This window comes from Lampetra fluviatilis, chromosome 18, assembly GCF_964198595.1.
Source record: "Lampetra fluviatilis chromosome 18, kcLamFluv1.1, whole genome shotgun sequence".
Lineage (NCBI taxonomy): Eukaryota > Metazoa > Chordata > Hyperoartia > Petromyzontiformes > Petromyzontidae > Lampetra > Lampetra fluviatilis.
In genome coordinates, this window is record NC_136292.1 from 14,019,013 (window position 1) to 14,046,259 (window position 27,247).

The window sequence follows — 27,247 nt, forward strand, 5'->3', positions numbered from 1 at the left end:
CCGCCCTCCCACTCTCCTCCCCCCTCCCCACCCACCCATCACCCACCCCCTGCTGTGTGAACAGATTTGACATGTCTGTTCAGACTCCTGTAGTCACATCAAATGGCCGTGAAAAAAACCGAAAATATGTTTGCTTGCAGCTGGGATTATGTTGTTTGTGTTTGGCCACGGAGAGGACGCCGCCGAGTGTAGATGGCAGCGGTGGCTGCTGGGTCACACTGGGGGACGACTGTGTGTGTGTGTGCATACTGGCGAATGTGTGCACATGCATGCTTGCGCGTGTAATGTGGGGAGCAGACGGGTGTGGGGAGAGGTGACGTAGCAGTTAGCGTGCTGCGCTACGAACCCGGCGACCCGAGTTTGATTCCCACTCACGACCAACACCAGTGACGATTATCTGAACTGGTTCTGGGCCTCCCATAGGTTGACTCAGCCTCACATTAGTTTACACACTTCTTGTGGTGTGTAAACATCAGAACTGGAGAGGCGGCCGGGAGTGGTATGCCATGCCGGCCTTCATAGGTGCTCGCGAATGGAACTTGACCCAACATTTTTTGCTATTAATGGGACAATGGCCTTTACACTGTGATTACAGTTTTTCATTGACAAGTGATACCAAGCCAATCGTGGATTTCTCTCCTCGGTCACACACAGATTAGTTTATGATAATTTCAGCATTTAGTCAGCGTCTGCTGTAGAGGCGGCGGGCATCACGGAGAGACAGACGCAGAATGGCACTGGCCACACCGACCTTGGCGGGGTACGATGGCTCTCGTCACTCACTCATGGCCCTTTCCTCTACGGGCTACGAGGCTAAACGTGGATCTTTGTCTTGTTCTCAGCATGCATGGGAGCGGTTAGTGGAGGGAGTGTTGAACACTCCACTGGGCCATGTTCCCAGCGACCTGAGTTCGACTTGACACCTCGACCAGGCCTGGGCCGGTTTCACCCTCATTTGGATTCGTCAATGGCAGTGTACACTCCAGCATGTGACATGAGTATGTACCCGTGTTTGGTGTATTCAGTCACTCTGCTGGTCTCTCTCCATCTGAAGAAGACCGCTTGTGTTGCGATCGAAACGTCGTGGGTTTCTTGCTTTTAATTTAGATGTTTTGTTTTCTATCTACGTGACTTTACCGAAAGAACCAAGAATATGAATTCCTGCAGTCACGAAAGTTTTAAGTCAAAATTTAAGTATTTCTTGCACAACCATTGAGCCCGGGCGGGGCCGTTCTGGTCGTGCATAAATTAAACATCGTTAATTCAAGCACAAGCGAACCTGGGAACGTTTTCGACACACAGAGTCTCATTATATATCAGTCAGATCTGAGCCAATGCAGGTGACCTGTCGACCTTACGGGCAAGGGCCTCTTTCTCTTAAAAATACGGGTCCTGGATCGACGCGAAATTAAATGATACGGCATTGCGGTTCCTGAGTTTAAGGAAATATGAGCTCCCTGAATGAAGCGGAACACATCTGTAATTGGCATCAGTGCAAAGGAGTAAATAATACATAAATTAGGATACGAGCTTGAATAAGAATAATGTGAAGCGCGCGTCCGTCCTTAACCTTTCCCCCTGCTCAACCCGCAATTCCCCTCGCGCTGCGTCAGCAGCAGTGGAAGTCAGAAGCAGTACAACAGCTGCAGCGAGTGGTGTGCGTGTGTGGGTGACGGCACGGAAATACTGACATAATGTCTGCCAGGCTCACGCACACACACGCACTCGTACACGCGCATTTAGCTCAAACACACTTGTACAAAGACAAAGATCCCAAGTATAGCCTAAACAGACTGTTGGGGCAAGTGCCGTTAGTGAGTAGCACCTATGAAGGCTGACAGTACATGAGGGGATGGGTGGCCAGCACCACGCCCATCCGCCTTTGTCTCCACAGTGGTGATGTTTACACACTGAACCAGGTACTCATTTTGAGGCTGAGTTGAGCTAGGGGAGGTCCAGGACCGGTTTAGATAAATAGTCACTGGTTTTGGCCATAAGCGGGAATCGAACTCAGGTCGCCGGGTTCGTAGCGCAGCGTGCGAACCACTACACTACCGTTCCCCATAGTCGTACGCGCACACCAGTGGCGTCACTCGGTTTTGTGTCACCCAGTGCGGTAACTCATGGTGTCACCCCTCATGGACCTCCGCCCGTACCAGACCATACAGAATCGTTAGTAATGTTTTTTGTACTAATGTTGCTCGTAAATCGTAATTCCCGTATATCACTGAATGTAATGGAAATAGTAGTGACATGAACAACTAGCAAAATTAAAATTACACCTTTAAATTACAATATTTCCTTTAATTCCTGCTTCATTCTCAAAAAAAGTTATTGATATAGATTCACAAATACTGATTACCACAATATTGTAGCTAAAACACCAGAAAATTTGACAAAACCAAAACACGAGCAGCGACGAAAACAACAGCGCGTGCTTGTAGCGCGTGCAGACGAAACCACGTGACTCGAAGCGTCACTGTAATTGGGAAATTATGACTGCTGACCGCAGCGCATTATAAGGTTTAAAAGGTAAATTAGCACAGAGTTCTAGCCTTGTAGGTATATTGTACATGTAAGTTGGGCTTACGAAAAATGTTTTTGTTATAACTAACTACAGGGATATTTTTTTTTATTCTGCTGAAACACTGCACAAAAAATGTATAGACAGTCATTTTGGTGTCACCCCCTCTGATGGTGTCACCCGGTGCGGTCCGCACCCCCCGCACTCCCCTAGTGACACCACTGGCGCACACCAACACACAAAAAGACATAGATCTCCCGTATAGCCTTCACAAACTGTTGGCGCAAGTGCTGTTGGCGAGCACCTATGAAGGCCGGCATGGCACACGGGGGGACAACACACCAACCACCATAACACACTCATACACTCGCACACAGCCTCTTACAGACTGCGACAGGACGTGCTATTCGCGAGCACCTATTAAGACTGGCTCAGCTCCCATAGAGGTGGAGGACCATGAGGGATGGTGATGGCATTTGGTGACTTTCATCGAGCAGTAGACAAAACCTGGATGATGAAATGTGTACTGTGTGTTGGGGCATGTTTACTTAAATGTGTGGATTGTGCATGTGCATCCGAGGAGCGGTGGTACAGTGGTTAGTGTCGCTCTGCTGCAAACCCGGCGACTCGAGTTCGATTCCTGCTCACGGATAACATCAGTGATGATTATTTGAACCGGTCCTGGGCCTCCCCTAGGTCGACTCAGCCTCAAACGAGTACCTGGTGCGATGTGTAAACATCACCACTCCAGAGACACAGGCGGCCAGGTGTGGTGCTTGCCACCCACCCTCTTGCATAGCCGTGGCAGCCTTCATCGGTGCTCTCTCATAGCACGTGCCACAACCGTCTGATCAGGCCATACAGGGAATGTTTGTCTTTATGTCACGTGAGTGTGAGTTTACTAAGTGTGTGGCTGTGAGGGAGGTGGGGGCGGGGTCTGGAATTTGTTTTTCATGCAGACAACAGGGAAGTTAGGAACACCCAAACAGACACAATTACGCAGCCTCAAAAGCTTGTGCTGGAAAAGCACGCCCACCCACGCACACACGCGCACGCACGCATGCACACGCACACACAAGAAGATCCCTATTTAGACTCGTAGACTCTTGGAGCAAGCGTTGTAAGAGAGCACCTATTAAGGCCAGAAAGGGTTATAAGGGGATGCGCTGGTGGGGCCAGCGTCGTGCACGCCCGGCCACCTCTGCCCAGTGCTATCTTTACGACACGACCACTGTGCATTTGGGTTGGTTTCACCCTTGGCAACACTTGGCTGGTTTTATAGCAACTGATTGCTACTCGTGTAATGCCGAGGATGGGTGGGTGGCTCAACAGTCAAGCGAGCAGCTCTCAAACGGAGGGTTTACAAGTTCAAATCCAGTTTGGAGGTACACTCAGTCCATCATAATTTGCAGGAAAGTCAATGGTGGTGGTCCTACGAATAAGACTTCCCCCCGCGATAGGAATGTGGAATTTCCACCACTGGCTCAGGGCTGTACATTTGAGATAGGCACCGCCTCAGTGCTCATTTGAGTGGGGAATCTCTTCTTTTGGCCTCGAGGAAATGCAAGCCACGTCAGTCATCAGCTGGCAATGTTCTACAACATGGTCGAATGTAAAACATTCACACAACAACAGCTGCCATTCAGCACTAAATGGTGGATGACGTCACCACAGCGCTTGTGCCAGGCTAGGTGCACTTTGAGTGCCACATGGAGTTGTCGAAGGCTTTCTGTAAGGATTTCACAGGACAGACCCAGGTGCCATGTGCTAGACAAAGACAAAGATCCCCGTATAGCCTCAACACACTGTTGGGGCAAGTACTGTTAGTGAGTAGCATCGATGAAGGCTGACACAGTACATGGGGGGTGGGTGGCCAGCACCACACCCGACCGCCTTTGTCTCCGCAGTGGAGATGTTTACACACCGCACCAGGTACTCATTTGAGGCTGAGTCGACCTAGGGGAGGCCCGGGACCGATTCAAATAATCGTCACTGGTGTTGGCCATGAGTGGGAATCGAACTCGTGGCGCCGGGTTCGTAGCGCAGCCCGTTAACCGTTGCACTACCGCTCCCCAGGTGTCAATCACTCACAAACAAACACTTTGATGCACAGATGTGTATGCATGTCCCATGAACATGCACAGTTTGCCCTCAAACTACCATGGATGGATCGAGAGGAAAACCTCTCTGAACACGGGGGGTTACATTGCTGGAAAATGCTCTGATGGGAAAACCTGCGTTCAGCAAATAACAGGCCTCGTGGGAAATAATCGCCCAGCCCTCTCCCTCTTTGTTTAACTAATTCTTTTCGACGTCCCCCCACTTTGGTGTCACGTAAAAAAACAGACACATAGTACATGTAAAATGTATTATAAAGACAAGGAATGAAATTAAAAACAGTAAAACATGTTTTTTTTACTTAAGATGAATGGTGGTGGTGGTGGTGATGATGGGGGGTGTTGGAAGAGGCCTTTCAACGCACGGAGTGACACCGGATGAGTGGTGGGGAGGGATGAATGCGATGACGTATTCATCCACAGCACCTACGGTACAGTACAAGTAGACTGCGCAGAATGTACTGCACAGTACAAGCGGCCGTGCAGCAAATACAGCACAAGCGGACTGCGGAGCATATACAGTACAAGTGGACTGCGGAGCATATACAGTACAGTGCAAGCAGGCCGCTCATTCCTTTTCGGCGTGGAAATGAGAGTTTTAGCAGCGCCAAACCGTGTACAGCCGAAACATCACCCCCGTGTTCCGGAAAACACCTCATGAGGTAAAACCTGTTTAGCCGAAACACGCGTTTGACAACACCGCGTTTGGGCGAAGTTATCCTCTGCTGTTTCCCGCGTCACCAGGTTTTTTGAGGCTCATTTAAATCGAGACCAAAACACTGAGCGTGCGAAGCAATGTCACCCCGTCTCCACACTTGGAAAGAGACGCCACGCACCACGCAGTCCCCACGTCAGTCGTGTGCTCCACCGCAATTGTTCTGTAGCATTGGTCGTCGTCGTGGTGGTGGTGGCGGCTACGCACGTGCCTGTGAATCCAGGACCGGAGGCGCCGATGGTTGGTGGATCTCACAAATGTGTGGGATCGAGTGTTGCCTCGTCGCACACGCGGGGGTTTACTCTGGGTGCTCCGGTTGTTTCCTTCCCACTTGAATCAATGCTCGTTAATTGGCTGAAAACATCTTTAATATCCAGAGGACCGCAGAAATTGTGGATTTGTCGGTGCCAGGATCCTCGCCGCATGGCCGCTACCTTCCCGCTCCTCTGGTTCCTCAGCAGTTGTGAGGTGCAAATTGTACAAACGGACGCTGTATAAAAAATTAAATGAACATTTAACATGGCACGGTGATGTTAGTTGGTTTTAAGTGATTTTTAATATTGATATTTTTGTAATCTAAAAAAAATCATTTGATATACAGTGAGGGAAAAAAGTATTTGATCCCCTACTGATTTTGTACGTTTGCCCACTGATAAAGAAATGATCAGTCTATAATTTTAATGGTAGGTTTATTTGAACAGTGAGAGACAGAATAACAACAACAAAATCCAGAAAAACGCATGTCAAAAATGTTATACATTTATTTGCATTTTAATGAGGGAAAATAAATATTTGACCCCCTCTCAATCAGATAGATTTCTGGCTCCCAGGTGTATTTTATACAGGTAACGAGCTGAGCTTAGGAGCATACTCTTAAAGGGAGTGCTCCTAATCTCAGCTTGTTACCTATAAAAGACACCTGTTCACAGAAGAAATCAATCAATCAGATTCCAAACTCTCCATCATGGCCAAGACCAAAGAGCTCTCCAAGGATGTCAGGGACAAGATTGTAGACCTACACAAGGCTGGAATGGGCTACAAGACCATCGCCAAGCAGCTTGGTGAGAAGGTGACAATAGTTGGGGCGATTATTCGCAAATGGAAGAAACACAAAAGAACGGTCAATCTCCCTCGGCCTGGGGCTCCATGCAAGATCTCACCTCGTGGAGTTGTAATGATCATGAGAACGGTGAGGAATCAGCCCAGAACTACACGGGAGGATCTTGTCAATGATTTCAAGGCAGCTGGGACCATAGTCACCAAGAAAACAGTTGGTAAGACACTACGCCGTGAAGGACTGAAATCCTGCAGCGCCTGCAAGGTCCCCCTGCTCAAGAAAGCACATATACATGCCCGTCTGAAGTTTGCCAATGAACATCTGAATGATTCAGAGGACAACTGGGTGAAAGTGTTGTGGCCAGATGAGTCCAAAATGGAGCTCTTTGGCATCAACTCAACTCGCCGTGTTTGGAGGAGGAGGAATGCTGCCTATGACCCCAAGAACACCATCTCCACCGTCAAACATAGAGGTGGAAACATTATGCTTTGGGGGTGTTTTTCTGCTAAGGGGACAGGACAACTTCACCGCATCAAAGGGACGATGGACAGGGCCATGTACCGTCAAATCTTGGGTGAGAACCTCCTTCCCTCAACCAGGGCATTGAAAATGGGTCGTGGATGGGTATTCCAGCATGACAATGACCCAAAACACACGGCCAAGGCAACAAAGGAGTGGCTCAAGAAGAAGCACATTAAGGTCCTGGAGTGGCCTAGCCAGTCTCCAGACCTTAATCCCATAGAAAATCTGTGGAGGGAGCTGAAGGTTCGAGTCGCCAAACGTCAGCCTCGAAACCTTAATGACTTGAAGAAGAAGTTCTGCAAAGAGGAGTGGGACAAAATCCCTCCTGAGATGTGTGCAAACCTGGTGGCCAACTACAAGAAACGTCTGACCTCTGTAATTGCCAACAAGGGTTTTGCCACCAAGTACTAAGTCATGTTTTGCAGAGGGGTCAAATACTTATTTCCCTCATTAAAATGCTAATCAATTTATAACATTTTTGACATGCGTTTTTCTGGATTTTTTTTGTAGTTAATCTGTCTCACTGTTAAAATAAACTTACCATTAAAATTATAGACTGATAATTTATTTGTCAGTGGGCAAACGTACAAATCATGTTGTTTGGCAGTTTCCTTTACCCCGAGTGAAGTGTCCACCCCGCATAGTGACTGGAGCCAGAACCAGTCCACCAGACAGAATTAGAAACAGTCCACCTGGGACCTCTGTACTCAACACGAGTCCATCTCAACAGAAGAGTGGCAACCTCTCCTCTGCCGTGAGCGTTCAAGTATTCCACGTGGCCAACCATAGTCGTGTCCAGATGTATCTGGAGGAACCCCAGGGGTTGGGAGGGAGGGTTCTGTCTCCTGTCTCCACCAGCGGGGTTTAGCCAGGAGATGTCATATGTGCCTCTCCCCCTGGGGCCTCCGGCGCAAGTTGGTTTAGGTATTTTATTTGTGGTTTGGTGGTAATTGAACAAAGATCCCCCAGTATAGCCGTAACAGACTTGGGGCAAGTTCTGTTAGCGAGCTCCTTTGAAGGCCGGAACGGCACACGTGGGGGTGGGTAGCCAGCAGCACGCCCAGTTGCCTTTGTCTCCCAAAGTGGCAATGTTTTTACACATCGCACAAGGTACTTAATTGAGACTGAGTTGACCTAGGGGAGGCCCAGGACCGATTCTGATAATTGTCACCGGTGTTGGCCGTGAGTGAGAAACGAACTCAAGTCGCCGAGTTCGTAGCGCAGCTGAGATAACTGCTACATCACCGCACCCCACACAACCGTACACACAGACACACGTGTACACACACGCGCAGATGCACGCAAAGGACGACGAAGACGAGATCCCCCCATGTAACCCCCACGAAGTGTTGGGGCAAGTGCTGCTGGCGAGCAGCGCCTGATGGAGGCCGGCGTGTCCGTCGTCTCGTGTGCACGCGTCACTCGATGCCATTCGGAAACCTCCCTGGACACAGTCATATTTTTAGTCAGAAATCCAGCTTGGCTGCATACGCACACACACTGCTAATGTAATGGAGATAGAGTGTACGTACGCACACGCGCAGAATCACGTAACTACACATGCATACGGAAACACTTGTGCGTGCCCATGCACATCTAAACACATGCGCACACACACAACACACGCAAACACACAACACACGCACCACACACACCACGTGCACACAGCCACAGTGATGACCTTAATAGCCTGGGCTGGCTGATAGGACAAGTGGTCTTGGTGAGAGCCTATTAAGGCGAGCAGAGGTGTGAGGTGGCGTGTATTGGGGCGCGTGGTAGTATGTGGGGGCATCTGGCGATGTGCAGTGGGGTGTGTGGTGGTGGGGGCACGCGTGGTGGTCGTGGCGGCGGCGACGCATGGCGGTGGCGACGCGCGTGGCAATGTGTGGTGGCGCGCGTGGCAATGTGTGGTGGCGCATGATGGCACAATGCTCGGGTGCCCCGGTACTGATAGTCACGACCATACTGCCAGGGGCACTGCATCATAAGTTTAAACGCAGTGAACCTAGAGGAAGCCCAGGCTAGGTTTACACACAAATTGCTTGCCACTGTGCGATTCGCCTGTCAGCACTTGCCCCACAGGTCCGTCTGTTAAAAGGGGGAGGGGGTTGTTGTCCTCGGGGCCACACGTCTCGCGTGTGTGCCGCATGAAGCACACAGGAAGAGTGGTTGGAGGAGCTACTCGTGACATTTTTACATTTGGTTCTTGTTGTTAATGGCCAACGTATTAATAGCCACAGTGCAGTGTTTCCTGCGCTTGTAATTCAAAGAGTTCACAAGCCACGCTCATCAATCAACGCCAGCCGGATCACCAACTCCGACACACTCACACGCAGTACACACTCACATGGCGCATGCACCCATACACATTTACAGTATACACATTACATACTAACACAAAGATCCCCCGTATAGCCTTAACAGACTGTTGGGATAAGTGCCGTTAGCGAGCGCCTATGAATGCCGGCACGGGAAACGAGGGGGTGGGTGGCCAACACGATGCCCAGCCGGCTTTGTCTTCCTAATGGCGATGTTTACACACCGTGCCAGGTACTCATTTGAGGCTGAGTAAACCTAGCGGAGGCCTAGCACCGGTTCAGATAATCGTCACTAGTGTTGGCCGTGAGAGGAAATCGAACTCGGGTCACTGGGTGCGTAGTGCACTAACCGCTACACTAGCACTCCCCCATTACGTACGCACACAGATACAGAGACAGCCCATATACACACATAAGTAAACTGCACAACAGTAAATACACGCTATCTCGGCCTCGCTGTGCGCTGCTTTGCACCGCTAGTCGAGTAGATAACCTTGCGTTCAATAAACCCTCGGAGCCAGGATGAACGTCCAACTCCAATCGTCATTTATTGATTGTAACAAGGTAAAACTGGTGAGAAAACACAGATACAGCATCTGTTATAATCCGGAAACACCAACACAATGAACACCACAGCATCAGAACATTGTCTTAGATAACAATAGATCCTGGACGGACCAGGCCCCTACATTACCACTGAACAGCTAGACAAGAGCACAAGCCGGTGCGTTGCATACAGGCATATCGTGTATTCATCCCACTGCACCCCAAATGTACAGCATTACACATAACACTAAACTGTGGATGAGATGCTTCGTCATCTTTACTCTCAGGATCGCAACATAGGCACAAGTCTGACTCGACCTACTAAATCACAAGTAACATCCACAATAAGGAAAGTCGCAGGCTTCGTTACTAACTAGGCCTCGTATTTACTACAACAACTTAACGGCACCATAAAGGCATTTACATCACTATAACGAACATTACAACAGCATTGCCAATATTATAGGAATATAAACAAACTTACAGATAATGCTTCTTAAGCTCCTACAATGGACAAGTGCGGCTGTGGTCTCACTGAGATGTGATGCGTGCCGCCATTTTGACTTATCTGTGTAATGGCCGATGCCCGCGTGGTACAGTGGAAATCTAACATCGTCACTTCCTGGTCACGTGACCAAAATTAGCATAAAAAACAGGAACTTCCTGTGAACGTACGCTCCCCATCTGCCGTGAGGCAAGACACTCCCCGTCTGGTATCTAGGAGATACCACCATTTATTTCCTATCTCATAAACAAGTGTATAACAACTTCAACGGGTCGACTTATTCGTCCATATTTTGCGAGAGAGAAGTAGTACTATCTCGACTATGGGCCTGATGAAAGTTCTTGCGACACCTTGCTTCGCAATCATATAACATCGACCTTTCTAACTTTTCCATCGGCACTTGGAATCGACTTGAGGATGCGGCCCATTGGCCACTCATTCCGTTTGGCTTGGTTGTCCTTCAGTAGGACGAGGTCGCCTTCTTGGATGTCTGGTCTGTTAGACTGCCACTTGTTGCACACTTGGAGTGTCGTAAGGTACTCGTTTTTCCAGCGACGCCAGAACGTGTTCGCGAAGCTCTGCACTTGTCTCCATTGACGTCTGTAGAGGTCTGCAGTGCTGGCCTCCTCGGTAGGTGCTGTGAGCACATCTGTCTTCTGGGTAAGAAGTGTAGCAGGAGTCAAGATGAATGGTGACTCCGGGTCGGTTGAGACGGGGATCAGGGGTCTTGAGTTAATTATGGCTGAGACCTCGGCCATGAGAGTGGCCAAGACCTCGTGAGAGAGCCGTGTGGACCCGACATCACATAGCATGGAGTCGAGAATGCGTCGAGCAATCCCGATCATGCGTTCCCAGGCTCCACCCATATGCGAAGAGTGGGGAGGATTGAAGATCCATGTGCAGCCTTGGTCACAGGTATTTCCTGACAGAATCATCTTCGACATTCTCCGTATTGATCTTAAGCTCTTTACATGCTCCTATGAAATTGGTTCCACAATCAGAACGGAGTTGCTTGGCTGGCCCTCTGATGGCGAAGAATCTCCAGAGTGCATTTATAAAGCTCGAAGAGTCCATGGACTCGATGACTTCGATGTGCACTGCTCGTGTACTCATACAGGTGAACAGCACTGCCCAACGTTTGCTGTTCGCGAGCCCTCCTCTGGTGCGGCGGGAGATGACTGTCCATGGTCCGAACACGTCTATCCCTACAGAGGTGAAGGGAGGTTCCACACTGAGTCGATCGGCTGGGAGGTCTGCAATTTTCTTTTCTTCCTGTTTTCCACGTAGCTTACGACACCAGATACACTCGTGGATTGTGCTGGCGATGCACCTCTTTGCTTCAACGATCCACAGCCCTGCAGATCGGATTGCTTCTTCTGTGAAGTGCCGACCTTGGTGCTTGACCTTCTCGTGGTAGTGGCGCACAAGTAAAATTGCGATGTGGCTCTGGCTCGGGATTATGAAGGGGTTTTATTCATTCTCATCTAATTTGGCATTCCCTAGCCGACCACCGATCCTGAGCAAGTCGTCTTTATCCATCCTGGGGTTTAGCTTCCTGAGGGTGCTGACCCTAGGAAGGTCTTCTCCCTTGTTGATGGCCTTGATCTCACTTGTATAAGCTGCCTGTTGCACACAGCGGAAGATTGATTTCCTTGGTCTGGAAAGCTCGTCTTCAGTGCGTGGCACTGTGCAGTGATGCCATCCATTGCAGCTATCAGTGGTGCCTCTCATTGGGCGGTGGAAGCAGTCTGCGATATGCGTTAAATGTGCTATCGCTCGCACGAGCGTCGTCCATTTCGAGAAATGTTCAAAATGGTGTGGACTCAGTGGACTTCTTGGTCGCACATTTGTTACGAAAGTTGTCACTTGAGGACGAATCTCCTTGTCTGACTTGGGCTCTATGAGTCCAAAGGTCTCCTTGGTAGTACATGGGCCACCGTCACATCGTAACAGGAACGCTGGACCCGTCAGCCAGATGGTTTGATTCAGCAGAGATGCAGGGACAGACCTAGTTGTGAGATCTGCTGGATTCTGGTCAGTTGGAACGTAATTCTATTGCTCCGGCTGCGTCGATCTCCTGATGCGCTCCACCCGGTTGCTGATGTAGGTGTAGAACCTTCTGGTTTGGTTGTTTATGTAGCCTAGTACGACCTTACTGTCCGTGTAAAACTTGACCGCGTCCAGTTTGACGTCAAATTCGTCTAAGATCAGTTCCGCCACCTCTGTAGCAAGAACCGCTCCACACAGCTCAAGCCTTGGGATGGTATGTTCCGGTTGTGGGGCCTTGCCGTGGAACTCCTTCCAGGATTCCCACTCGGATGACAGCTCCGGGTCTAGGAACGAAGAAGCCACGGCCGCAGCAACCACCGCCACGACCACCAGCAGAGCGACGAGCAGCGGCTTCGTCTTTGGCTTCCTCTTGTCAGTGAGGACTGGATTGGAGAAACGTGGAGGAACAAAATCCAGCGAAGATGGTGGATGTACAAGCGAAGTCGTGGTGGTTTCTTCGTAAGTCTGCACGGTACAGCCTTGACTTCTCTCGCCGAGTTTCTCTTTCAGCGTGAAGTGGTTGGGGCACGGTTTGAAGAGCGACGTGCGTCCATTCACGAGCACACTCGTTCTGAATGTGCTAATGTGGTCTGGTTTGTGTGTTCCATCGAGACAAACGTCACCTACGATGACCCATCCTAGGTCGAGTCTCTGGGCGTAGGGAGCGTCGTGAGGTCCATTGCGTTGATTGCGAACCTTGTGGACTCTCAGCATGTCCCTGCCGAGCAGAAGTAAAATCTGTGCCGTGTGATCCAATGGCGGGATGAACTCTGCTATGGGTTTCAGGTGTGGGTGGTGACGTGCAACTTCGGGCGTGGGAATCTCACTCCTGTCGTCCGGTATCTCGTTGCACTCTGTCACCGTAGGAAGGGCTAGCTTCATGGTGCTATCTATGGCTTCCACCATGAGGCCGCTCGCTCTTCTTCCCGCTGTCTCCATCAGTCCTGAGCATGTTCTGAGCGTGTATGGAAAGGAATTCCCACCTACACTTAGCTGATCAAAGAACTCTGACCTTGCCAAAGACCTGTTGCTCTGGTCGTCCATTATGGCGTATATCCTTACTGCCCTTTCAGGATGTCCTTTGGGATAGACTCGGACGAGGCATATCTTTGAGCAAGATCTTCCTTTGAAGCCTTCTCCACAGACTCCTGTGCATTTGGTTGTGATTGACAAAGTGAGTGCGACGGTCTCGCCTTGCTCCCCGCCGTGCTCTGCTTCGGGATCCGAAGCCTTAGTGCCACTTGGTTTCGAGTAAAATGTGTGCATAGCAGTTGCGTGTTTGTCGCTGCCACATTCCTCGCACTTGATATCTGCCTTGCAATTCCTTGCAAGGTGGTTTGTAGAAGCACAGCATTTGAAGCACACTCCAAATTCTTTCAGCATGTTCTTCCGCTCTTCCAATGGCTTCCTCCTGAACTCACGGCATTTCTGGAGGGAGTGAGGTTTATCATGCAATGGGCATTGCTTCTCTGGATCCTCTATCTTTTTCTTTGTGGTGGTTGCTTGGACGGAGTTTGCGAATGTCGTAGGAGAGACCTCAGTCTTGTGTACGGAAATTGGCACTCTCGCTGTTCCTCGTTTCGCCATCGTTCTTTCCATTTTTGGGAGATCTGGACTGGAAATCCCCGTGGTGCCAAACATGAAACTCGGGTAATTTCTAGTCTTAGCCAGGTTGCGGATAAACTTTGAGAAAAAGAGAATGGGGGGAATGCAACCTGATGCTCTGACTTGTATCTTGAACCCGCTGTCCATTTTTCCTGCACGTCAAATGGCAATTTCTCTACGATGGGGTTCACGCCATGGTAGGTATTCAAGAAAATGAGACCTGGTAAGTAGGGATCAGCCTGGGCTGATTCAAGCTCCATCAAAAGATCTCCAAGCTCCCGTAACCTTTTATTGTCTCGACCAGAGATTTTTGGAAAGTTCTGCAACTTCTTGAAGAGAGCCTTCTCAATGGTTTCTGGACTACCATAGCACTCCTCGAGCCTCTCCCACACCGCATGCAGGCTTGAGGTGGGGTCGTCAATGTGTGCTGACCGGATCCTCTTTGCGTACTCTGCAGACTCATTTCCTAACCATTTCACCAACAGGTCGAGTTCTTCACTTGCAGAGATGTCTGCATTTCGGATTGCATTCCTGAAGGTAGATCTCCAGGCTCGATAGTTCTCAGAGTGGTCATCAAACTTAACGAGTCCTGTGTTGATTAGTTCGCGGTGAGCCAGGTACCTAGCAAAGTCCCCTAGTCCTGCTGATCCAGGGTGTGTCCATACTGGCGCTTGTGAGGTGGCATTATTGGCTGTATTGCCTTGCATGCCGTCATTTGCGATGGCGTTGGACTGTGAGCCCAAAGGGTTTCGATCACGTTGGTTGGGTCCCCTTACGTGACTGTCTGGAATGTGGGTCTGACTTGGTGCATCCACGTCTGACCCCACGTGCGCGACGCTGAGTCGGCGACTAACTCTCAGGGCAGGATATGCATTTCCACCATTCCTGTAGTCAGCATTCATGTTCATTCGGTGTGGAGATGGCGAAGCCTGAACGTCCACCCTTTGTTCAGTATTGTTTGGTGGAGGAGCATTGAGGCATTGTTCAGACCAGTCCAAAATATTTTTTCTGGTGAGTTGATCACGGTCCTTGACAGGTATCTGAGTGCCAAACTCACTCCAATTCTCTTCCTTATCTAGGTTGGCTGCTGCTTCGAGCACCTCTGCCTGGGCCCTTGCAGCAGCTGCTTCCCGTTTGAGTTGTAGGGTGCTTAACTTAGCATCCAGCTCAATTTTCTTCCGCGTGGCGGTAGCCACTAATATACTCTCTTGCTGTTCAAGCTCTGCTTTCTTCCGTGCGGCAGCAGTTGCTATGCTTGTTTCTTCCTGCTCTGCTTTCCTCCGTGCGGCAGCAGTTGCTATGGTTGCTTCTTCTTGTATGCGAGCCTTTTCAATTAGCATGGCTTCCTCTTCAGCCATGTAGGCGATACGGGCGTTTGCTGCTTCTGCTGCGGCGCGTGCCTGAGCTGCTGTCATACTAGTAGATGATATATGTGAGTGTGCTGAGGCTTTAGATCTTGTGGTGGACCTGGATGAGACAGAGTGCTGAGATCGTGTCTCTCTTGAGCCCTCCACACGGTCCATTGCATCTTGTATCACTGCCTGCACATTATCATCGAGCAGTTCGAGGAAGTGTTCTTGCGTGCGCACTCCCTCAATGCCCTCATCTGTTTTCACCTTCATCAGGAGGGAGATGTATTTATTTACCAGGAGCTTGTAGCTTGAGCTGCTCACATTCACTCGCTGGATGGCCCTCTGAATTGAGGCCACTGTGTCTGAGGCGTTTGAAGCTTCAGATGAATCTGCTTCAACCCGGTTCCATGCCCGTTGTATCCTGGCATCAAGGTCCTGTTTCTCAGCCTCATAGCTTTCCAAGGCCCGTTGTGTCAACCTGACCTCTCTTTGGGGCCTTGAACTCCCTTGGTCCTCTTGAGGCAGGATGGGAGGTCCTGGATTGCTTAAATCACCTTCTTCAGTATCTCTCCCTGCTGAACTGTGGCTTTCCATGCTGCGATGCTTGCAGCACGATTTTAATGTAGACTCGTTGCAGAGCTCCTTGCTTGCTGCAGGCTGACTGCTTGAGAGCTGGTTGCTTGCTGCAGGCTGACTGCTTGAGAGCTCCTTGCTTGCTGCAGGCTGACTGCTTGAGAGCGCCTTTGCTTGCTGCAGGCTGACTGCTTGAGAGCGCCTTTGCTTGCTGCAGGCTGACTGCTTGAGAGCTCCAAGAAGAATGTCTTTTTACTTGCTGCAGGGCTGGCTGCAGCACTGGTTGGGAGCTTCAAGAAGAGTGTCTTTTTACTTGCTGCAGGGCTGGCTGCAGCACTGGTTGGGAGCTTCAAGAAGAGTGTCTTTTTACTCGCTGCAGGGCTGGCTGCAGGGCTGGTTGGAAGCTTCAAGAAGACTGTCGTTTTACTTGCTGCAGGGCTGGCTGCAGCACTGGTTGGGAGCTTTGAGAAGAATGTCTTTTTACTATCTCGGCCTCGCTGTGCGCTGCGTTGCACCGCTAGTCGAGTAGATAACCTTGCGTTCAATAAACCCTCGGAGCCAGGATGAACGTCCAACTCCAATCGTCATTTATTGATTGTAACAAGGTAAAACTGGTGAGAAAACACAGATACAGCATCTGTTATAATCCGGAAACACCAACACAATGAACACCACAGCATCAGAACATTGTCTTAGATAACAATAGATCCTGGACGGACCAGGCCCCCTACATTACCACTGAACAGCTAGACAAGAGCACAAGCCGGTGCGTTGCATACAGGCACATCGTGTATTCATCCCACTGCACCCCAAATGCACAGCATTACACATAACACTAAACTGTGGATGAGATGCTTTGTCATCTTTACTCTCAGGATCGCAACATAGGCACAAGTCTGACTCGACCTACAAAATCACAAGTAACATTCACAATAAGGAAAGTCGCAGGCTTCGTTACTAACTAGGCCTCGTATTTACTACAACAACTTAACGGCACCATAAAGGCATTTACATCACTATAACGGTCATTCCAACATTACAACAGCATTGCCAATATTATAGGAATATAAACAAACTTACAGATAATGCTTCTTAAGCTCCCACAATGGACAAGTGCGGCTGTGGTCTCACTGAGATGTGATGCGTGCCGCCATCTTGACTTATCTGTGTAATGGCCGACGCCCGCGTGGTACAGTGAAAATCTAACATCGTCACTTCCTGGTCACGTGACCAAAATTAGCATAAAAAAACAGGAACTTCCTGTGAACGTACGCTCCCCATCTGCCGTGAGGCAAAACACACGCACACACCTGTATATGCAGCACGTAGAAGTCAAGACAAATGTCCCCCTTCTAGCTTCAACAGCCTTTTTTGGGGCAAGCGCTGTCAGTGAGCGCCTGTGAAGGCTGGCACAGTACATGCACATAAACACACGAATGCTTATAAACACAGTTATGCACACATTCACACAAACGTACACGCAACAACAACAAACTGTGCATGCAAACACATGTGCGTACACACACAGACATGCTTGAGGTTACTGAGCACCTATCAAAGCCACTGAGAACAAGGTGGAGGTGATGCACCCCTCGCCACCTCTGTCTGTGTGTAGCGCTGATGACATCGACCGTATCGCCATCTTGCTTTTAGCCACTTGAACCTAGGGGGAGGAGGGACACGAGTCACACCCAGAGGCGCTCGCACTGCTGCCCGCCGTGTGAACGCTGCCACGTAACAGATATCTTGCTCGACACGGACGCATCGATCTCATGAGCACCCCGTTTTCTTTACACGGGATGCTATTAAATGCGGCGCTGATGACGACGAGGAGGCGCACGATGTGATTTGGGTATGATAAGTTCACGCGTCGCATCGCACACATGAATACTTGCGCGTGTACTAAGGTGCCTTTGCAATCTCACACACATGCACCCTCGCAAAAGACAATGATCCCCCGTGTCGCCTACGCGGACTGTTGGGGAAGTGCGGTTAGCGAGTAACAGCGCCTATGAAGGTCAGCACGGGGCATGATGGGGTAGTGTGGCCAGGACCGTGCCTCGCCACCTTTGTCTCCCCGGTGGTGATTTTTTTTACACTCATTTAATACTTAGTAGACCCAGGATAGGCACAGGACTGATTCAGGTATCACTCCAAGCCACTGGTGTTGGCCGTGAGCGGGAATCAAAATCGGGTCGCCGGGTGAGGGTTTGACTTGTGATGGTTTAGGTTGGAAATTGTTGAGTGAAGGCCACGGGCCCTGCAACATATTTGCGGGAGGAGGCCAACGTGTATCTGCATCATTAACCAAAGTTCGTTATTGAGTCATCAACAACATTAGCCATGTCTCATGATTTTGGGATTGACAGTCCACCGTGCACCTGAGCTAATTTCATTGCTCGACCTCTACCTTTGACTAAAGGAAGTGTGTGACGGTGTGCGTGTGACCCGTGCTCACAAGCTCCGAGTGGCAGGAGTCAACTCGGCCCACAACAAAGTCTCTGGGGTCAATAAAATGAGCACTGTTTTCTCAGAGATTCACAGCGGTCGTCTTATGAATGCACTGATGCCTTTTATAGGAATGTGGATCTGCCACCACTGCCACAAGATTTCCAACAGTGATGAGTATTGTCCATTGCTCATGTGATTATGGGTACTTGGACTTTTATTTTTTTATCTTTTAAAAACAGACCATCGATCCCAATGGCGGCTTGCCTAGTTAAAGTCACGCGACTTATTTAAGAATTACCCTTAGAGTGCCCGATCTCTGAGGATCTCATATGCTAAGCAGGTCTCAGCCTGCGCAAATCTGCTTAGGTGGGTGACCACCTGTGAATAGAGACTGTGAGCTGGCCAGGAGGTGGTGGAACAGCAATGGTCTTAGTCCACGTGTAGAGTGAATCCAGCTGGGGGTGTTATCCCCTCGTATGTGTGTGGACTCTCTCCGGAGCGCTGTGGTTTCCGCCCACACGCCAAACGCGCGATTTAAATTGACCAAGTATCCAAATGCGGAACCCCTCCGGAATAGAGCGACTTTGTGAGGCTTTGCTGGGTAAATTAGAGGGGCATTCATAACGGGTTCAAGTTGGCAGCATCGTATGGGAAGACTTTGTGTAGCAGCTCGCTTGCTGCGCTGGCTTTTCCGCGCTGCGGTGAGTGCGTGACTTTGTGGCAGCAGCTCGCTAAAATGAGCACTCCGTGTTTAATTGTGGGGAAATGACCTCACTTGCAGGGGGGCATGAGTCTGAATCCAGTAGCCAGCCTTGTGGACGCTAATAGAAGCTGTAGCCCTGCGTGTTGTAAGCCCAGTATTATTATTTTTTCATAATAAAATTCGCTGGATAGGGCCCAATGCGAGATATTTCCACCCCACATATGTACTACAATGCGGCTAAATAGGAACACTGAAGTGGCCCTGACACGTGGGAAAATTATTCGCAATTGTAATATTTTAGTTTGTGAATGTAATAAAAAATTTAAATCTAAAGAAATAAAGGCAGTGGTGCAGGCGTGCTTATGATGCTTGTTCACCCAGGGGAGCCTCGCTGGGTCTCAGGCCACTATTTCAGGGGGATCCTGTTAAGTTTTTTCCCAGCATTGCCACGTTTAATCCCAAATGAGTAATTTGCGGGTAATTTTTCAGCATTGGGATGAAATCGGAGAACCCAGAGGAAACCTGAAGTGGAACAGAGATCAATGTACAAACCCTACGTACGAAAAGTTCCTGAGTCAGGAATCGATTCCAAATGTTTCCTGGTGTGAGACACCAGTGTTTTACCACCGTGCCCACCTTGCCACCCGAAATGATGAGAAATCACAACGTGGCTTTCCTGTGGGTGGACCACGTGGCTCGGCAATGGGCACGTTCGACGCTTGTTGCAAAGGTTTGGCGCTTCGAACCCGGCAGGCCCCCCCCCCCCCTCTGGTTAATGCTGCGGCGGCACTTTCATCGCTACGGAGACACTGACCTCAGTACTGGCTCCCGGGTAAGTTGCCAGCGGCAGCGGCCACCATTGGGCACTCGCGTCGCACACGCTGGCGAGCTGCGACTGCGTTATTTCAAACGCCAGCCCCGGGTCTTGTCATCGGCACTGGGGGGAGACAAAGGAGGTCGGGCACGGTGCTCGTTGTGCTGACCCTGTCCGTGTTACACTGGCCTTAGCACAGGAGTCTACGGTGGGGCACGAATCTATGTGTGCATGCATCTATGTGTGCATGCATGCGTGTTGAACTTCTTTCGTAAAGTACGTAACCAACTGTGCTCATCGGAGGTGTGTGTCTGTGTGTCTTTGTGCGTGAGTGCAGCATTTCTCCACAGAAGCGATGCTCATCGGCGGATGCGGGGCAGAATGGCTCCCTCACTCAAGGTACCGCTCAGCCACATCACGCTCTTCTCTCTCCTTCCGCTCGTGCCTCACCATCTCCCTTTTGTCAATCTCTCGTTGTTAGTCGTCTTTCTCTTCACCTTGTTGTCGCTTTTTCTGCGTCTTTCTCCATCTCTAATTCTTTCCAAATCTCTCACTTGATCTTTCTATCTCTCTCGCTGTGCACTTCTTCACCGGTGCATCTCTGTGAGCCTCGTCCGCGTGTGCGCGTGTTTGCATGAGTAAACGAGTGTGCACGCGTGCGTGCGTGCATGCATGTGTGTGCGTGTGTATGTGGTGGGGAGGAGTAGTGTAGCACATAGCGCAATGCGCTACAAACCTGGTGACCCGAGTTCGATTGCCACTCACTGCTAAGACCAGGGATGATTATCTGGTCCCGGGCCTCCCCTAGGTCGACTCAGCTTCAAATGAGTACCTGGTGCGGTGTGTATACATCACCACTAGGGAGACAAAGGCGGCCGGGCGTGGTGCTGGCCACCCACCCCCTGGTGTGCTGTGCCGACCCTTCATAGGTGCTACTCGCAAAGAGCACTTGCCGGGGCTATATGGGGTATCTTTGTATGTGGTGGTGCATTTGTAATCCAGAACTGTGTGGAGGCAGCAGCGAGGGTTTGTTGAGCACCACACAAATTACAAAATGTTGCGAGACTCCCTTCCCATACCCTAGCTCGCCAGCAGAATGCGGTACAGCAACTTGTGGACTCATATCATCTATCCCTCCTGTAGGCAAGAGTGTTGCCCCCTCTCATGCGTGGGTTTTCTTCGCATTCTTGGGTTTCCTGTCACGTGTAATCACTCACTAATTGGCTCAAAACATCTTAATATATAGAGAACTGCAGAGCAAAATTGTTGGCTCACTGCCTGGTAGCCTTCCAGCTTGTCTGTGGTTCCACGGTGTTGTGAAATGCAGTTTACATGAACTATGCTATATACAGTACAACTAATCATTAGATTAGTTTGAATGTGTGTATGTGGAGAGTTGTAGTGTAGCGGTTAGCGTACTGCGCCACGAACCCCGGCAACCCGAGTTTGATTCCTGCTCACGACCAACCCCAGTGACAATTATCTGAACCAAATCTGGGCCTTCCCCTAGGTCAGGGGTCGGCAACCTGCGGCTCCGGAGCCGCATGCGGCTCTTTTGAACCTTGACCGCGGCTCCGGGGCGGATGCTAGCGAGGGGAGGAGGCGCACTGTGACACCTGCTCTGGCGTTGCCGCTGCTGACAGGTCGCCACTCCGCTCCACACTGCCCGCCCGGTGACAGGCAATAACGTTGCCGTTGCTTTGTCACATGTTTGGAAGAAGTAAAAACCTTCCTGGGCAGCAAAGAGCTCACCTTTGCTGAGCTGGAACAGCCAGAGTGGCTGGAAAAATTACATTTTATGGTAGACATGACAGCACATCTAAACACGCTAAATACAACCCTTCAGGGGAAAGGAGGCACAGCCCTGCACATGCTGGAGGAGGTTTTGGCATTCGAGCGCAAGTTGACAGTGTTTGTCAAAGATTTACAGAGAGGTACACTGTCTCACTTTCCCTCTTTGAGAGAGTTCAAACAAAGTCATGATACGATAAATTTGGAATATTTCAAGTCTGCAATCACCACAATGCAAAGAGTTCGTTTGGGAAACGATTCTGTGAGTTCAGAGAGGAAAAAACGACATTATCCTTCCCTGTCACTCCCCTGGCGATCGATCCATCCCTATTGAATATGACTGCATTTGCAGGTGTAAGTCAACCTGATCTTGAGATGGAACTGGCCGATATAGCCGACAAAGATATATGGGTGTCCAAGTTCAAATGCTTGACCGCTACTCTTGAGGATGTTGCCCGTCAGAAGGCCATTCTGGCTCAGAATCATAAATGGAGTGATATTGAAAACCTTCCCAAACAGGACAAACTTGTATTCGAAACATGGAATGCCATCCCCAACACTTATATAAACATGAAAAAGTATGCATTTGGAGTCCTGTCGATCTTCGGCTCCACATATGTATGTGAGCAGGTCTTCTCCAACATGAACTATATTAAAAACAAACATCGATCACGCCTCACAGATGACAGCTTGCAAGCCTGTGTGGAAATGAAGGTGACGTCTTACAGCCCTGATGTGCAGACACTGTGCACTGAGGTTCAGGAGCAAAAATCCCATTAACCAGGTAATTTAGCTATTAATTTGCAAAAATATATTTTACATTGTTAAGTGAAAACGTCCTTTTTTATTCAGATTGACAGCTGACTGCACGATCCTGTATATAGCAATAAGGTAAGAAACAATATATGCAGTGTTATATTTGTTTTAAATGTTGCAATGGTTTTGCGGCTCCCAGTTTATTTTTTCCTTCGGAAACGGGTCCAAGTGGCTCTTTATGTCTTAAAGGTTGCAGACCCCTGCCCTAGGTCGACCTAGCCTCTGAGTACCTGGGGTGACGTGTAAACATCGTCACTATGGAGACAGAGGTGTTCGGGCGTGGTGCTGGCCACCCACTCCGGCCTTTATAAGTGCTGCTCGCTAACAGCGCTCGCCCCACTTGTTAAAGACCACACGAGGCTCTGCGTGTGCAGTGCACTCGCATCCATGCGTGGTGCACCTGTAGCTGTTACACATCCGTGTGTGTACTTGCTCGTATGTGTGCATGAGGGTGGGTTTGTTTATGCATATTTGTGCGTATGCATATGTAATAAAGCACTTCGACGCCGATCTGTAGTTCGGGTCTTCTTTATTATTTATTTCCCGTCGACCGGACAGCTCCGCGTTCTTCTCGCTCCAACCCTGCTCCACTCTCGTTCCGCGCGCTCGATGTTGCCACTCCGCGCACAGCTCGCTTGTGCTCCGCTCCCGCGCGCCGCTGGCAGACGGCGCGCAAGGAGACGTCCTCCTGCTCGCCACGTGGCCGCTGGCGTGTCGGAGGCACGAGACGTGGTCTCACCTCTAGACTCCACACACTGACCCCTAGCTGCTTCCTGCTTCCCCTTATAACCCTTCACACGTCACCAAGCCCCGCCTATAGCCACGCCCCCTCACGAACCTTCTAGATGTTTACCCACAATAACCCCTGAGCTCCGCCCTTGAACTTGGCGCATCCATTCGATTGGCTGATGGCTGAACCGGCGCAGCCTATCCCACCGATCGGCGACTGCCGGTGAACTCTCGTATTATACATATATGTACGCATAAATTACATATTCATCTTCTTGGTTCTTTCGGTAAAGTCACGTAGAAGGGAAGTAATAAAATAATAAAAATATTTTATTACTTCCCTTCTACGTGACTTTACCGAAAGAACCAAGAAGATGAATCCCTGCAGTCACGAAAGCTTTAAATCGAAAAAATTACATATTATTGGCTAATTACATTTTCATGCAACTTGATAATGACAGCGTGGAGTGACGATTTTCTAGCTTCGCCCCAATTCAAAAACCACGAAGCACATTACCACATTACCATATTAACGTATCATCTGCGCTGCATTTCCATCTCAGAACCCTGCCTAAAACAGCCATCAATTATTTAATCCAATGAAGCCACCTTTGTAATCAATGGAGGATAATTGGAATGTCACGAACAAAAGTATACAGAATTTGTGTTTATCCTTGGGGAAGTACGAACTCGGTATGAGTATACACGTACGGTTCACCAACATTCTGCAGTTCGCTGTCAACCACAGCGAGGTACCACATTGGTGTAATAGTTGGCACACAGTGGACATGCAATCCAGAGGTCTCCGTTTCGAGTCTCTCTCCCAGCGCGGCAGATGAACCACTGGGCAGGTTTCTCTTCACACCCCCCCACTCCCCATTGCCTCAGTCCACCGAGTAAACGGGTTCACCAGTCAGCCGATCGGCAGTTGGGGAAATGCCCTCCAGAGCTCCCTCTAGTGGAGGCCCTGATGCCAGCTGTGGTGTGAGTGAGCACTTGCAAGGTTGTACCGCTACGACCTTTGACCTGTGTTATCCTTCAAGGGTTCTGTTTGAGCGTGACGAGAATTCTGTGGGGAATGGATCAAGAGCTGTGTATCGGGTGAGACCAGGGTCCCATAGGAGATGTGTAGCTGTGGCTGGTAGCATCACATGTTATTATCACACATATCTATTCACCATTTGGGGAAAAGGTATTTTTGTTACATATTTTGTTCATGGAGGCAAATGAGTTTGTTGTACATCACACACTTTATCATTTAATTGTCAGACTAATATCAATTTAGTTCTGCCACAAGGTGGATACTCACACCTCCGATTAGCGTGGTTGGCTATGTACGGTGTGAAAGAAGCTGTGGCCAGAAGAGCGTGAGACACGGCGGTTAGGGAACAGCACTGGAAGATGATGCCCTGGGCCCTCTTCTCATCACATGCTCCAAATACGCAGCTCCTCCAAAGACTTTTTTTATCACATGTCATCTGATTTGCCAAAACATTGTAGATCTCGGATCAAAGGGCCATCTCTCTGGGATGGAGCGCCCAGCTCCTACCTCACTGCACCTGAGAGATTTCAGAGTGGAGCAGCAGTTAAAGTGATTGCTCATCGAGCACTCTCTGATTCGCTCCGATCACTCGCTCGCCGGCGGCCAGTGGCCTCCCGATCACTCTTCTATTGCTACTACTACCACCGTGGTTGCCGTCCCTGTGAACTTCGCTTGTTGTTTCCTCCTACGTTGAGGACCTGGTCCTCGTAACCGTGACAACTCTGATGGGGATCTTTGTTGCTGGGCGCTTGATGCTTTGGGCCCTAGGGCCTGTGCTCAGCAACTGTGTTTTTTTATATAAAAATACTTTCTCTACTGTGGTCGAACGCTCACTTGGCAGTGCTTATTTATGTTGTCGCCGCCAAGCCAATGGCGTACATTCCACATTCCTATGGTGGGGACCAGTTTCATCATCGGGTCAAACATTTTTTGTTACTTCCCACACGGTGGTACTTGATTTTGTTGACCCAGCCGATTCCCCCGCTCCCCCCACAATCGCAACCTTTCCGTTGGGAGTGGAGCTGCATGTCACAGCGACGGCCAATCATGGTGGGGCAAGTGAAACACCCACCCACGTGCGCCCTATGATGCTGCTACCATCACCTTTGGGCAGCCACTTGTGCCCAAACTGAGATCGTTTGAAGCCGCGACTGCGAGAGCCTTGCTTTTTATGTCATCCGCGTGCAAGCCCAGGATTCTAATCTAGGATGTCAAGCATGCAGGGTCAGTGGCTCTGACATGGCCATCACTGGCAGCATCACTGCCACCCACACGCACAGCAGCCGAAACGCGCCGCCACACATCTGCTTAACTGCGTTGCCATGGCGCTTGTGGCTCGTGCAATACAATTTTAATTGTGATGCATGATGAAAGTCACCTAACGTAATCATCAGCGTGCTGAGCATCACGAGGACTTAAGTCAATTTGCGCATTGGACACCAAAGGTCACGGCTCGTTTGTGTTGCTCTATTTCCGTGGTGTCATGGGTTTTGTTTTGTCTACTGGTTTAAGTCTGCGCCTGTGTGAGTGTCTTCCTGCATATCTGTCCCTTTCTCTGTCAGTTAAATTGATTTATATCAATCTATTTGTCTGTCTGCATGCCCGTGTATCTGTCTCTATCTAGACATCTTGCCCGTCGGCTAAAAGTGATTTGCCCGGTAACGGTTCATTTCGGCTAAAAGTGATTTGCCCGGTAACGGTTAATTTGGCTCAGACACATCATCGGGGATGGGGAGAGACAGAGGCGAGTGGGCGTGCGTGCGTGCGTGCATGCGAGCTGGCACTCCACTACAACCCCCTCATGCTCTCTGGCTGCCTGCACAGCAATTGGCCCAGCGGTTTATAAACACCGAGCAAGGGACACCTTTGTGTCGGATGCCATGTATCGATGATTATGTTGCGTGCGCGTGTTTCCATATGCAATAATTGTGTTTAAAATGTGATGCACGCACAAATACGTACGCACGTGTGAACAGATCCATTGCTGTTTGAATGCACGTGCGTATTCGTGCGTGCGTATTCGTAAGTGTACACGGTGTGTGTCTGTGAGGGTGTCTCTGTTTGCGTGCACGTATGGCGGCGTGGCAATACGTAGCTCCGTCCGATTCCCAGATCTCTGCATGCAAAACATCCTGTAGTGTAATTTATTTTTATTTGCCAGAGTCCGTCAGGGGAGCGCTGTCTCTCCGCTGCCGTAATAACGCGCGCCTTGTCTTCCCTCTCCGTTTCCCATTGCGTCGTCACGGAAAATAATTTCCTCTCCCGTTCCCAACGCAGCAACTGGCAGCGTTAAAATGATGGACAACGTGAGCCTCCCCCCCGCTCTCCTTGCCGCCTCCGTCATACCCCCCCCCCCTGCGACCGATCCCTCCGTCCGCCGTTCCCCGCTCGTTAGCTCGTTAACCAAAAGCCGTTCTCCCGGTTTCCTGGGCAACCGCTTAACGAAGCGCAGCGGATGCACGCTGCAGTATTTGGGACAAAAGCCGCGTCCGTTCATGCAGTTAGGATGCGCGCCACAGACGTCTCGTCCAGCCGCTGCTAAATTGGGGACGAATGAATTGCGGCACTATGGAAGGGGCCAGTGGCTATGATGCGGCACAGGGAATTTATTCCCTTAAATTCGGTTTCGTTTGCAACCTTTGCGACGTTTGCGTACCGGAGCGTGGCGCGTCGAATCATCGCAGCGACGTGCTTTCAGCGGCACGGCCGTGCGTCTGGCTTCAGCCATGCACAAAGGAGAGAGATAGAGAGAAAGATAAGCACGTGTCGACAGGCACACGCGCACACACAGAGTATTTTAATATGGGTAGATATTCAGCCTGAGACTGGCCAGGCGGACGGGTGAAAAGAGTGACATGGACAAATAGGCTAGGCACACGAGTCCATAGATATGCAGACTGCTGTGTACTTTATTTACGCGTTGTAAGCTAGAGGTTCACATTTAAGTAGGTGGACGAGCGGACAGCGAAGCCGCTCGTGAACATCAATGCGTCCCTCCACTCGCAAGAGTGCTGTATC

The 27,247-nt window shown here is 49.9% G+C and overlaps 1 protein-coding gene across 1 annotated transcript in view; it reads left to right on the forward strand.

Annotated features, from left to right (window-relative positions):
* The window catches only part of LOC144937290 (uncharacterized), a 147,065-nt gene that overhangs the window by 89,897 nt on the left and 29,921 nt on the right, over positions 1–27,247 (forward strand). The window contains exon 4 of the mRNA XM_078864697.1: positions 20,189–20,250. Within this exon, the coding sequence (XP_078720823.1) occupies positions 20,189–20,250 (62 nt within the window). The remainder of the gene's footprint in view (positions 1–20,188; positions 20,251–27,247) is intronic.